Source organism: Drosophila suzukii, chromosome 3 (assembly GCF_043229965.1).
Source record: "Drosophila suzukii chromosome 3, CBGP_Dsuzu_IsoJpt1.0, whole genome shotgun sequence".
Classification (NCBI taxonomy): domain Eukaryota; kingdom Metazoa; phylum Arthropoda; class Insecta; order Diptera; family Drosophilidae; genus Drosophila; species Drosophila suzukii.
This window is the reverse complement of record NC_092082.1, coordinates 17,827,870-17,842,038: the sequence shown is the minus strand read 5'-3', so window position 1 is coordinate 17,842,038 and position 14,169 is coordinate 17,827,870. Positions and strand designations below refer to the sequence as shown.

At 37.8% G+C, this 14,169-nt stretch overlaps 2 protein-coding genes across 5 annotated transcripts in view; one reads left to right on the top strand and one right to left on the bottom strand.

Annotated features, from left to right (window-relative positions):
• LOC108006223 (rho guanine nucleotide exchange factor 5) overlaps positions 1-11,648 on the bottom strand; it is a 54,492-nt gene extending 42,844 nt beyond the window's left edge. Inside the window, exons 1-3 of one of the 4 annotated variants that reach the window (XM_036816476.3) lie at positions 11,495-11,648; positions 10,805-11,096; positions 3,178-4,771 (exon numbers count right to left, since the gene is read on the bottom strand). In XM_036816476.3, coding sequence (XP_036672371.3) covers positions 3,178-4,746 — 1,569 coding nt within the window. In that variant the 5' untranslated portion in view covers positions 4,747-4,771; positions 10,805-11,096; positions 11,495-11,648. Of the gene's footprint in view, positions 1-3,177; positions 4,772-6,103; positions 6,229-10,804; positions 11,097-11,494 lie in introns of those variants that run through there. The other 3 variants (XM_070996355.1, XM_036816477.3, XM_036816479.3) reach the window with 3 other exon arrangements.
• On the top strand, positions 918-2,278 carry Ssk (smooth septate junction protein snakeskin). The gene is made up of 4 exons (XM_017076549.4): positions 918-1,066; positions 1,136-1,219; positions 1,436-1,632; positions 1,832-2,278. The coding sequence occupies exons 2-4, from the start codon at positions 1,169-1,171 to the stop codon at positions 2,070-2,072; spliced, it is 489 nt and encodes a 162-aa protein (XP_016932038.1). The 5' UTR covers positions 918-1,066; positions 1,136-1,168; the 3' UTR covers positions 2,073-2,278.
• Positions 11,649-14,169: the final 2,521 nt, after the last annotated feature.

Genomic DNA, 14,169 nt, shown 5'->3' with positions numbered 1-14,169 from the left:
ATAAAGTTTCCCAGGCTCTCAATCACCAATTTTTTTTATTTAAAATTGTTTCTTGGGTTCCAAACATAGTTTAAAATTTAAATTCTAAATGTTATCCTTTTCTGATATTTATTTTTATTCACGATCAATAAAGAATTTGATGCATAAATACAGCTAACGATCTCTTTAAATTGAGTTATTTGTTTAAGATATTCCTCCACAGCTCGAAAAATCCAATTACCCCCCACTTTACCATAATAAATAGATGAGATGGGATCCCTTACTCATGCAAACCGCAGACGAGGTTTTTCGCTCGCCAATTGCCACTATCATTTTGCATTGTGGTGTTCCAATTGATTCGAAATCTCGAACATGGACTACGACTATGATTATTGTGCTAGGGTTGAGATAATTGAAATGCAGATTAGTTCCAGTGACTTTGTGCGAGGCGTTTCAATCAGCAGCGAGCACTAATGTAATCAATGTGGGCTATCGATCATATAGAATTGTGGCAAGGTCAGTGGATTTTCAAGGTTTTTTGGGGATGCATTATGGGAATCATTATCTTGGGGGAATGCCAGACCCATGGCTCACCCCAAAGTATTTCAGTAATCCATTGATGACGCAAGAATGACAGTTTCCGGTCCCCCAGAGCCCTAGCTTTGTTTTCACTTTTGTGGCTTTGTGGTCGCCATGAATAATGTTTAATAATGCTCGGAGAAGAAACAGCAAATCGGAGCACCTGATATCGCGATGTAAGGCGTCGGAGCCCCGATAAGACCAGCCGATAAGATACGCGGGTGGGGCTGGCGCATGCGTATCTGGCCGTATTATTTCTTACCGCCTCACGGGGAACCGCCAACAAATTAGTAACCCATTTCGAATACCTGTTATCGTATCGCCTGCTTATCTTATCGCTGACCGTGTATGCTCAGATTGCAAAAGCTACAAATTCTAGGCGACAATACGAACTGGGCGAGCAACAGGTTGCCTTTCAGTGATATTTTCCGTTTAGTCGACGAACGACAACGATACGAACACGAATCATTTTGTTTGTAGTTTCCGCGTGAAAATTACAGAAAAGATTGTGAGTGCCACATTGATTAACAGCCTTTGAAAAAAGGGGTGCATACTAAAGTACATCCCTAAATTCCAGCCAAACGAAAACAAAATCCTCATCTAGTGCAAAATGGTGTCCGTGGAAACTGTTGGTTCTATATTCATCAAGGCCCTGAAGCTGGTAAGTTTTTCGGAATTTTATTTTCCGAATTGAGCAATTGCCTGGGTAGTCGCAATAACTTGGCTGATAAGCGCGCGTTTTATCAGTCCTCGCGTATTAGCAATGTTACTCATACGCCGCGTTGTTCGGCGAGGCGTGGCTAAAAAAAGAGTGATTCATCCGCAAAGTGCATGACCTCATTGCTATCCTGCGTCCCTTTTTTCCCCCAAACTTCAGATCATCAACCTGGTGATCATCTTCCTGTACCGTTGGGGCGATGGTGGCGAATTCTTGGGCATTGGCGGCACTTGGAATCTGAACGAGGAGAAGAGCGCCGATGCGGAAATCGTGGCCTCGGGCGTTATGGTTGGATTTTTGATTTACACTGGATGCCACACAATCGCCTTTGCCTTTGGAACCACCAAACATAAGGGGTGAGTTAAAAATACTATTGGGAAATCAACAAAAACATAATCTAGCAAAGTCAAGGTTCTCATTACCAGTAATATAATTCAACCATTAACTAGTAAACATTAATATCATTGTACTTTGACCTGACACTTTGCTGATTTGGTTTATACCCAATTAAATCATCAACTTCCATCTTATAACCTTTTTCCCAATTCTTTTCAGAGAGCTCTGTGACACCATCATGAACGTGGTTGGCTGCATTATGTGGATCGCCGTGGGCGGAGTGGCCCTGCATTACTGGAAGGGTTACATGTCCGACGAGGGATTCCTCTATGTGAACTCGGAGCGCCAGGTGGGCATTGCCATGGGATCGCTGTGCGTCATCGAGGGCGCACTGTACCTGCTGGACACTGTTTTGGCCTGCATACATTATTCGAAGGGCGACACCGACTACACGCAGTAAAAGTGGAGCAGTGGGGAAGACAATCGCAATCGCCGAATAAACTTAGATCGATTTAAGTGCAAATTAGTTTTTATCCACAATCAAATTACGTTCGTAAGGGTCAATTGTCGCTGTACTATTTACTACTAACTGTTTAATATTTCCATTCACGATTCACGGCCTAGATTTGGCAAATACAAATAGTTAAGACCACGCCACGGATACAAGTTGTTGTGCATTTGGAAAATAATTGGGCTACTAATGGGCTACAAAAGGGTCTACAGAAGATATTTCATAGACTCTCCTTTAAACTTTAAAAATTTAAAAACTAAAGAAGTCTATTTCAATTTGTACATAAGATTATTTTAAATTTGTACCAATTCTTTAAAAAACTTTTCACTTTTAAACTTAATAACCGAAATATTTGTTAAATAAGTGTTAATAATTGTTTTGCTTTGTGTAAGATCAGTTATACGCTTTTATGGGTCAGCCCTGTGTAGCTGTTTATAAAATTCCTTTTTTTTGCCAGACTGGAATTTCCATTTTAAGAAGTTGATGAAGAACTTGGCGGTTGCCCACATCTTACGTAGAGATGCAAATATCTCACTCTTTTCTTGGATCAGAAAGACAAATTCATGAGCTGTTCACCACATCGATGACGCTTTAAGAAGAAACCCCTTTTCAGAAACATGGGAACATCCGGCAAAAAATTTAAGGCGTTCAAGGAAATATTGATTACTCTGAGTAATGCTCTACATTTATCGGTAAGCTATAGCCAGAAGTCATATAATAATGTGTCACAAGTATAAAGTATGACTCTTATAAGTGCACTCAAAATTTCTTATTACATACACATGTAAGTCACTCTATCTTCGAAACCTAAGAACTAAAAAACAAGGGTTCCTTGTTGCGTTTTTTGTAACTTAAGGCTTAAAGCAGATTTAAAGAAGGGATTTTTCGAGGTGGCAGGAAGAAAACTGAACAAAAGTTTAAGATAATTTTCAGTTAAGTTAGGATATCTCAAAGTTCTGATTAAATATTACTTTAAAGATATTCAAACCTTAGCCTTTTTAATTATTAAAAAAAGGAGTAACACTTTTTGTTTTTAAAAAAAAGGTAGACTCACCTGTTTTACTGGATTCCCTCGCCCGTCCACGGCGTCCCGTTCCCGCTGCTGCTGCTGCCGCATGCTTCCGCTCCTGCCAACGCGTTTCGAACACAGGGCGCACCGCCGAGCCACCGATCCGTCCTCCAGATTCAGGGCATCGAACAGCACCGCCTGGTCCTGGATGAAGGAGTTCCGGGATCGCAGGTTCAGCAGCTCCAAAGTGCGCGAGTCCAAGCTCTCACGATAGACATTGTGCACTCGGTCCAGATTGTGCTCGTAATCGGTGTCCAGGTTGTAGGCACTGTTCAGGCTGGCCATGCTGCTCCTGCCCTCCAGGGAGGTCTTGCTCCTGCCCTCCAGCGAAGTCTTGCTCCTCTTCCGGCGCATCACCACCGTCCTGACCGACTCATCCAGGGAGGAGCCCAGGTGGACGGAGGTGCGCGAAGCATCTCCCAGTGGCGAGGGCGAATGGGAGTGCGAGTGGGTCAAGGCCGAAGGGGGCAGTGGCAGTTGGGTGGCGGTGGGCACCGGCTGCTCCGCCAAACTCATCAGTGACTGCTGCCGCTCCAGCTGCTTCTCATAGCCATTGAACTTGTCGTAGTCAATGAAGGACATGTTCGCATAGCTGACCATATTGTCGATGGCCTGCAGGGATTGCAGCGAGGCACTCCACTTGGGATTCATCTTCTCCTTCTTCTCGGCCCCGCCACTGCTGCCGGTAAATCCACTAAAGGTGCTCTTGAAGGAGGCGATGAGCGTGTTGGATCGTCTCTTCTGGAAATTCAGCTGGGGATTGGTGGGCGGCTCCGTTTGATTGAGTGACATCACTGAACCCTTGCGCGGTCCTGGCGGCTGCATCTCCTCCAGGGGCGTCGATGTGAAGGGCTGGGCGGATTGTCGACGTGTTGGAGTCCTCACCGATGACGTAAGTTCACTCCTTCGCAGGAGCACCGGCGAACTGACCTCGAAATCGGCCACCGAAGTCTTGCGCGGCGATGCCGGTGAGGTGAGATCACCTGACTTTTCCGTTTCCTCGGACAGTTGCTCCAGCTGGGGTTCAATGAAACTTCGGCGATTTGGCCGCCTCATTTGGATCATGGAACGACTACGGGTGAATAGATAGGGTGTCCGGCTGGAGTCACCATCGTTATCGATCCTCGATAGATTCTCCTTGCTGCCCGTCAGGTGATTAATCAGCTTGTTCAGCTTGGTGCGCAACGAAAAGCTATTGGATCGCTCCATTTTGGGAACATTTTCATAGCCCGGCAATGTGTTGGCACCCATTATAAGACTCTGGTTCCTCTTTTCCGCCTCGTAGTGCTCCTTCAGTTTCTGGGCCGTGTTAACTGGCAATGTGTTATTCTTACTATTGTTATTCGGCACTATATTGCTATTGTTATTGTTGTTGTTGATGTTGGTTTGATTATTGTTGTTATTTGGCTGGGAGTTCTTGGCATTCGCTGGTGATTTCACTTTATTGCCATTTGGCAACGGTTGCGACTGTTTCGTTGGCTGCTGCTTCTTGGTCACCTTTTGCGCCTTTTTCTGCGCCTTTGCCGCGCTCTTTGTCTCCTTGTTGGAATACATTCCGAAGCCAGCGGACTTCAAACCCCTGGAAAATAGAGAAAGAGTGTGGAATCGAGCGTTAGTAAACTGATTAAAAGTCGGGTAATTCGCTCGGTCAGCACTTATGTATGTATATTGCTGGATTCGGTTCTCTATCAGCTATCAGCACCCCTAATGCCACCACTTTGGCGAATTTCGAATGGCGAATTCAATCAACTTATGAGTGTGCGCGTAAGTCTTAAATAATAAACAGTGAACTCAAGTTTCAAAGGGGGTTTTCTCATTTCGGATTTTCCCATTTTTGATATCCAATTTGTATCAGCCTTTCAACACCATAATAAATCTAAAACTAATATAGTTTTGCGGTTCTGCTAAGTATTCCTTAAAAGTGTCCTCGTAAATAAAAATGATGTCGACTGTGTAATCTTCACATTATCTAAACCATTATCATTTACCTTAGCACTTGTATTTTTCAAGAGTATAAAGATGAAAAGGCCAAGCTAATGTAGTAAGATTTTATCTTTCGAGTGTTTATGTTAGTAATTTGTGTCGTTTTCAAGAGTCTCGTTTATTAGACAAGAGTGATATGGCATTAAATTAAAGAAAATCCTTACAGAAAATATAATATTTTAAGCGCAGCAGACTGGGTTCGAAAGATACAACCCTTAAAATTATATTTTTATGATCATTTTTACTTTCACTCTACGCTTTCAGTCGTACAGCTCGTAAAACTCAGAATATTCGACTCGACTGCGATCAATCGCATCTGACATTTTGCCATTCTAAGTGACAGTGACCTCAGCAGTATCGGAAAACGGCGGAGTACTAAACGAAAACGTTGGACAAGTGCAGGCTGTCAATTTATCATCGCCAAAGGATGGCAGCGACTCGTTACATTGATAAACGCGACCCAATACAGCAAAAGAGCAAAAGTAATCGCATATATCATGCGTTTGTGTGGGTTCGAATCTGTGAGTGTTGGGGGAGCCATTATCTTGCGTACAGTAGATACAGCACAAGTGAAACTTTCACTCTATTTAGTTGTACCCCGCTCTCGAAACGAATCAATATACGTTTAATCTACACTCAGAGTAACCTATAACAAATTTTAAATAGTACCAAAGGATACCTCAAATAAACACGGGTAAATTTAAAATATAGAAGTTATGCATTGATGAAATTGTAATTATCCCTAAACATCTTAAATCTTTTAACTTTAAACACTTAAAGCCAATAAATACTTTAAACATTAAACCCAATCTTGAACCTGTTATAGTTAGTTGACTATTTTCTCTAAGTGCTTTCTTGCTGTACATGGACTTGCAGATACGTGGCCTATATAGCCAAAGATACACAGCCAACACTTGGAGATACTTGCAGCGGGCGTCATCAGAAGTCCATCTCCTCTATTCGACACAATTCCAATTTACGACTGACACTCGAAACAACTGACATATGTGGATGGGATGAGCTAGCTGCTCCCGGAGAACTGAACCGGGCCAGAAAAGAGGGACACAGCAGTGAAATTGCCTAAATGTTATCGCCAGCAATTTTTATTTCCAGCAAAGCTCAAAAACAACAGTCAACAGCCATCGCGTTGTGATAAGATTTCGAACCAAAAAAAAAGCCCAGACAAACGCACTTGTCTGAGTTCCCGTTGGTATGGTTGTGCGATTTTGGTCGGGTTGGCCGATATTGTTTTGGTTCCGTTTCCAACGGCCGTATGTATACGAGTGATTGCATTGCCCAGGGCAATTTTTTTTCTTGATGGAGTGGATTGGTGTCTCTGATTTGGCAGTGTAATCTGTATTTATAGTTAGATGACTTGCCAACTGGTTTTACTCCGTTGTCCACTTTAAAATCTACGCCTTTGTAATCCTTCAATTACGACGTTATCATATTACACATTTTTATGGAGAAACATCTATTGCTTTCGAAGTATTTAAAGAACGATCTTATCTACTAATTAAAATTTATTCACTTGTTCCCTTGTCTTTATCAATGTCAATGCCACTTCAGTAGAACTTCCCGAAAGCAAACAAAAATTATTATTATGATTCATTGCCTGTTCGTTTCTAAATTCTCGTACGCATCTAGTAGTCGAGGCCAATTATAGTATGTTTGGGCTGAGAACTCAATTGAGAAACATTCCAAAACATTTCATTTCGACTTTAAGATACCCAATCTTTTTCTATTTTTAAATACAATAAGTCGAGGTTAATTATATCTTGAAGAGGTCCAAAGACAATAAACAATTCTCTTGAAGAATGAGCCAGTTCGTTTGCATTGCTATCAACACTATAAATAAAAGGAATCAATCACTCGATATTATCGAATTGCTTAATGTATTTTTGTTGTTGTTAGATAATGGCATAAGGCTCACTTTCGGCACCTATAAAAGCAGTACATTTAACATTTTTATTATATTTTCAAATAATTAATCAAATTATTTAAAAATTAGTACGTCCTAATCAGTATTTAGGTCCGTTTTTTCCCTTTTTCGCATCCAAGTACATATTTAAAGCTTTTTAAAAGTACGTGACCATATTGTCTGAGTTTCTGGTCCTCTTTTAAAAGCGTACTTACGATTTTTCACAGATGTTAATAATATTTTAATACAAAGTGCAAACAACCATGATAATGATGTGGTTGTGTCATTGAGACCCCTTTATTCCTAACACTGAATAGCTCACCGGCTCGAAATGGGTTGTTTTAAATTGTGTTGACCATTGTAACTTAACATTCATGGCGAAACGTGAATTGAATGGCTCATGAAGCCGACTTCGAAGATATATTGTGCAAACTCTGGTAAACAAAAAACAGAAATGACTGAAATATTTGTTCTCTATAGGGTCTGCTCAGTTAAGTACCCATAAGTCTGTATTCAGTGCTACACTGGAAAAAAAAACAAAAAACAAAAATACAGAACTGTAAAACTTACATATCGCTTGTATAGTTTCAAAAACGTAAGCAACACTACCTACTAATGTATAGAATATATTTTCCCTTACACTCTATAGGCAATAAAACTAGTCCTACATTCCGAAAATTCAAGTTTTAGGACGACGTTTTTTCCGGTGCAGGATTTAAATAACCGCACACTTCAATGATCGTAACCGCATGGGAAGCCATGATCAGAATATCAATAACAATCAGCCCCTCAAACGCCTGTTTCCATAAAGATGCGAGTCCCTACCAAAGCTTCAATTAGCCGCCAGCATTGTGGTTAAGTTTAGACGAGTCTTCACTGTCCTGTCAACTGATCTTTGCAATTATTTCGATATTATTTCTGCCCTTGCACTTGCTCTGCGTATCGATACGGATATCGATTTCGGTTGCGTTTGATTATTCGCTATGCTTGGTTGACGATTTCAAATTTCATTGTGCGTGGAGGAGCCCCATCCAGATTTGATGTTATGATTCACTTGGTCTTGACTCCAGTTTGATTCGCTTTTGTTTATCTGTCCGATCCGATCGGGTATTACGTTACCACTTGCTGTTTGCTTCTGTTCGAAGAGTTCACGCCAGGGTGGACCAAAACCCTTCCATTATGCGTGCAGACTTAACTTTTCAATAGACTGATCAAATTTACCTTGCAAACAATCGATATGATAGCGTAACGAGAGAGTTGCGGACGGTGCGTTTGATCAATAAAGATGGTAGTTGGGGAGGTGGTTTGAAAGATGGGGCCAATTTTTTCGATTTATATTATTTATATATTGTTACTAACTAATAGTATTTTTAAAAACGATCCTTATAGAGATCGTTGTTGAAAGATTTAAACATTTTTAAATTAAAATTGCAGAAGTACTTACTCAAAAATTAAATAAATTACAATCTTATAAGCAAGAAAACCAAAACTCGGCATTGCCCAAAACACCTACATACTGGCAACACGTGCCCGGTAATATTATATTTATATTAAGTTATAATTGTGCTGCCTGAAATTGAATAGTCAACAACGAGTATCATTTATCAAATTGCTTAAAACAGAAAAAATGTATAAATAATATTTTGGGTGCCCTTCTGGCGTGGTTCTTTTTGTTTACAATGAAACTAATACCCCGATATTTAAGACTCTCTGGGAAGTGCATGGGTATGTGGTGGTCGAGCTCACAGCGTTTTCACCGGCTAACTTTGCACTACTGTTGCGTTGATTTTCCTAGGCCGAAACCAGTTTGCGGCTTTCATTGACAACGCATTGTTGTCCGAGTGCACATACTCATAGGAAAATATACAGTTCAACTTCTTTAGCTTAAACCATCGATTTTGTAATTTAAATATATCAAATAATATTTATTTTCTTGATAATATTACATATGAGAATTTTAGAAAAGGAACTCACTCAACCGTTTTATTCATTTTAGAAAGAGTATCAATTTGTTCAGTGCAGACTTGGTATTTAAATGTAAAATATAAAGATATTTGAATTACAAAAGAAATTTTTTTGAAATTTTTGGTTTAAACTATTTTACTAAGAAATATGCCGGCTCAACATATGATTCAACCTGCAGAAATATACAAAATTTGAGAGTCTGATTTCTCTTACGAAGTTAAGATCTTGGATAGGCCATTTACAAGCCTCAGTCAAGTCATAGTTACAGACGTTTGACTGTAGCACTGATTGATGGCTCAGTGCATGGAGTTCCTGTGAGGTGTACCCCCGATGTGAGATGAGTCTTAACTACAGGAACCCAAACCGGTTGTGAAACGAATTGAACTGAGTGGTTCGGACCCAAAGCAAATTACGCCGCCAAATGGATGAGTTTAGGCATTTCTTGGTGCATTTTGTAGCACCATTTGATAAGACTTTCGGATAGTGAAAACTGGCCTCAGCCCCGTCATTTTGGAGCTATGAATGTTACATAAATCCACGCGAAGCTTGTTAGCCTTCTCACGTACTCGTTAGATTAACCGCCTGTGATAACGAGAGATATGCCATCTCCAGCACGTGTATACATATTTATCTGCCAGACCTCTAGAGATGTATTAGGTGTACTAGGTTAGTTCAATTTGTATCTCAACACAACTGTACAGATAAACTGTACACGAATGTGGCACAGTTAAAAAATATAAAGGTCACAAAAAGATAATTATAATTTAAATTTGTAATTGTTTCGATAAAAGAGAGAATAAAATATAGCGACGCTACGAAATAACAAAACAATATAAGAAGTTCCGATAATTATTTTGGCACACATTTTTCCAAAAATATAACTTTAATTGCCTTTAATTATAGTAAAAAAGTGTGGTCTCACCCAAAGATTTCACATAGATATTCGGTCACACTATAAAACAGCATCCAGATTTTTTGAAATATGCAACACATTTTATAATCAGACAATTTTCAATTTTTTTAGGTTCTCGAATCCTGTTACGTCTATAGAGCTCCCAAGTTAATTTAAAATACATTTTTCTTTGTCATTCCTCAATTGTACCTTTTTTTCAATTTATGTAGAGCAAAGGGAGTGTTTTAGGTCGATAACATAAAAGATTTGAGAATGGAAACACCTAAAAAACAATTCGCACCTTTCTTGGGAAAATGTAAATAAAACAGGAGTGCTCCAGATTACGAACTATTTTAAACAGCATGGTTCCCGAACATTAATATTAATAAATGGAATTTATTTTTTATATGCTGATGATATTCTTCTTCCGGTCTAAAAAAAGGTTTGATAATAAATTTAAATAAATAAGCATTACCATCTTTTTATTTTTAAGCTATGAACAATATTTGCAACCCTGAACTTTGAAGTTAAAGATTTGGATTAATCGAGTCCGACATTTTTTAAACATATACTTCTGACTCATTAATCTCATATGGAATACCATTTCTATATCCTATAGTTGCTTCAGAAGCGGTTCTTATTGGCTGCAGGGTATGCCATGTCGGATATTCCCGACCACTCATGTAGAGTGCAGCTGATAGCGGGTCAGAGCGAGAGGGCAGATCGCAAAGAGTTGGCAAATCGAGTACTTTTTACCTTCGAGTCTTATCAGTTTTTAAGTTAGTTTGGTGAGCGAATGTCGCTCGTGTCGTTTAATTTATGTATGTACTCTATATTTTTGATGAACTTGCCTGCTGCCTTATTTCCGTTTGCTGATTTGTTGGTTCTCGTATTGTTGTATTTTTGTGTGATAATATGGTGATGTTTTGTTTTTTTGTTTATTTTATCTGCTGTCGATTTTCAGGGGTTTGTGTTTTTCATTAACATTCGCATGGCGACGCGACGCTTGCGCTCTGAACCCACAGACATACATATACAAATATATATAGCCTTGCTCGATTTTTGAAGTTTGGAGCGATCTTTTGGTCACAAAGAAATGCACTTCAAAATCAACTTATTCAGCAAACCGCTTTGTTGTTGTTTCTAATACAATTGAAAATAATCAAATAAATTATATACATATATTTTCAGGTACGCACAGACACATATATGTATGTACATATGTATGTAAAGAATATTTATAAAGCGCTCTCTTTTGCTTGCGCAATAAATAAAAGAGAGCGCGCTCACAAGCACACACGCACCGCTCTCTCAGCTTTTTGCACGTTTCCTTGGTTTTTTTTTTATTTATTTAATTTCTATTAAACAACGCCAGCTTTTTGCACTTGATCATATATGTAATTTTTATATATTTTTGCGCGCACAGCTGTTGGCTTTTCAAATGGCGCCCTGCTTATCCACAAAACTAAGAGACACGCGGAAAAGCGACGCGTGTCTTTGGTTAAGCCACACCACAACAACAACAGCAACTATTTCCTTACGATTTCCATATGTGCGCAGTATTCCCATGAAAACGGCGACGTCACTCGCGAAAAGTCACACGGAACGAAATTAAGTTAAGTAAAAACAAAATAAAACTATTTGCGGACGACGCGGCAAAAAGAACTCCGCGCGCGGGTGACTAAATTTCAACTGATCGCCGAGCGAAAAAGCGCAGCGCGACAGAGAGCGAGAGAATATATATGTATGTATTTCTCGCTCTCTCTTCGCGCTTGTGTGTGTGAGTTGCCTGGTTGCGGCGGCGCAACATCAGCTGTTAACTGCAGGGTATCAGAAATTCGATAGGATATGTTTATGAACCCATAAAGTTGTAAACATAAAACATTATTAACTATGCAAGTATAAGGCGACAAATTACCTGTTCTTTTATTCACATTTTGTAGGGTCTAATTTTATTCAATTTACTTGTCGGCATTTCTACAGCAATGGTCACAAAAGTAGGTCTTTCAAAAAAATTCTTCAAAAATAAACTTTATTAAGCATTTTATATTTCATATCGCTACCTTTTTTATAGGTTATTGCAAATATTAAACATTTTACATTTTTTTATCGCTACTTTTTAATACGTTATTGCAAATTTAAAATTAATTTACATTTTTTTATTAAATCTATAAAAATTCATAAAATATAGTCAAGCTAAGGACACATTTTCTCTAGGTTGCGATGAATTTTAAACACAAATACAATCAGTTAGTCAAAACATATAACTAAGTTAAACCTTTAAACAAAACCTATTTGTTGACCGCGACTGTGTTGGATTAACAATAGGACGGGGATTTGAACTTGAATTTCAATTTGAATCAGCTGTTAACTGCAGGGTATCAGGGAGTCAATAAGATATATTTATGAACCCATAAAGTTGTAAACATAAAACACTATTTAAGCTGTAAGTATGGAGCGACAAATTACCTATTCTTTCATTTAAATTTTGTAGCGCCTAATTTTATTCAATTAACTTGTTGGCATTTCAACAACAATGGTCACAAAAGTAGGTCCTTAAAAAAATGTTTAAATATAAACATTGTTAAGCATTTTACATTTTTTATCGTTACCTTTTTTATAGGTTATTGCAAATATTAAACATTTAACATTTTTTATCGCTACCTTTTTTATGGGCTATTGCCATTTTTAAATTAATTTTCTAACAGACTGGAATTTCTTAAAAAAATCTATCAAAATGTATTAAACATAGTCAAGCTAAGGATACCTTTTCTCTAGGTTGCGATGAATTTTAAGCACAAATACAGTCAGTAAGTCAAAACATAAAACTAAGATAAAAATTTAAGCAGAACTTATTTGTTGAACGCGACTGTGTTGGATTAACAGAAGGAAGGGGTTTTGAACTTCAATTTCAATTTGAATCAGCTGTTAACTGCAGGGTATCAGGAAGTCAATAAGATATATTTATGAACCCATAAGGTTGTAAACATAAAACACTATTTAAGCTGTAAGTATGGGGCGACAAATTACCTATTCTTTTATTAACATTTTGTGGCGCCTAATTTTATTCAATTTACTTGTCGGCATTTCTACAGCAATGGTCACAAAAGTAGGTTCTGAACAAATATCCTCAAGTATAAACTATATTAAGCATTTTAGACATTTTTATCGCTATCTTTTTTATTGAAAATTATAAATTAATTTTTTAAGAAACTGGATTTATTTAAAATATCTATCAAAATTCATAAAATATTGTCAAGCTAAGGACACCTTTTCTCTAGGTTGCCATGAATTTCAAACACAAATACAGTCAGATAGTCAAAACATAAAACTGAGTAAAAAATGTAAGCCAAACTTATTTGTTGAACGCAACTGTGTTGGATTAACAGAAGGAAGGGGTTGTGAACTTGAATTTCAATTTGAATCAGCTGTTAACTGCAGGGTATCAGGAAGTCAATAAGATATGTTTATGAACCCATAAAGTTGTAAACATAAAACCCTATTTAAGATGTAAGTATGGGGCGACAAATTACCTATTCTTTCATTTAAATTTTGTAGAGCCTAATTTTATTCCCTTAACTTGTCGACATTTCTACAGAGATGGTCAGAAAAGTAGGTCTTAAAAAAAATTCTTCAAATATAAACTTTGTTAAGCATTTTACATATTATTATCGCTACCTTTTTTATAGGTTATAGCAATTTGTAAATTCATTTTCAAAAGGTCTAACTTTTTTTTAAAAATTCAAAACAACCCATACATGATTAAAGATAAAAATTAATAAAATATAGTCAAGCTATGGACACCTTTTCTCTACGTTGCGATGAATTTCAAACACAAAAACAGTCAGTTAGTCAAAAAACCAAACTTACTCAAACATTTAAGCAAAACTTATTTGTTGACCGCGACTGTGTTGGATTAACAGCAGGAAGGGTGTGACAAAACAGAAGCGAATTTGAACTTGAATTTCAATTTGAATTTGCGCCGTTAGCTTGGAAGAAAAAAATTAACTTGGTCGTGGCTCAATTCATTTGCAGTATAAAATTAAAAAGTATTTAAATTGAATTGATTTTTTGTATCAAATATTGTCTTGGTATTTTAATATTCAATATCGTAATCTTCCGGGTTAAAGAAAATTTGGGTTATACCCACATATCTGCAACTCAATAAAGTTTAAGGTTATATATAGTCAATCAAAGACCTTGTCATTAATTAACA

What these genes read in the sequence shown, in the direction of transcription:
- Ssk (XM_017076549.4), top strand. Translation starts at nt 1,169, where the DNA reads ATGGTGTCCGTGGAAACTGTTGGTTCTATATTCATCAAGGCCCTGAAG. An exon ending in TCATCAAGGCCCTGAAGCTG is followed by an intron (nt 1,220 to 1,435) that starts GTAAGTTTTTCG and finishes CCCAAACTTCAG; the next exon opens with ATCATCAACCTGGTGATCAT. An exon ending in GGAACCACCAAACATAAGGG is followed by an intron (nt 1,633 to 1,831) that starts GTGAGTTAAAAA and finishes AATTCTTTTCAG; the next exon opens with AGAGCTCTGTGACACCATCA.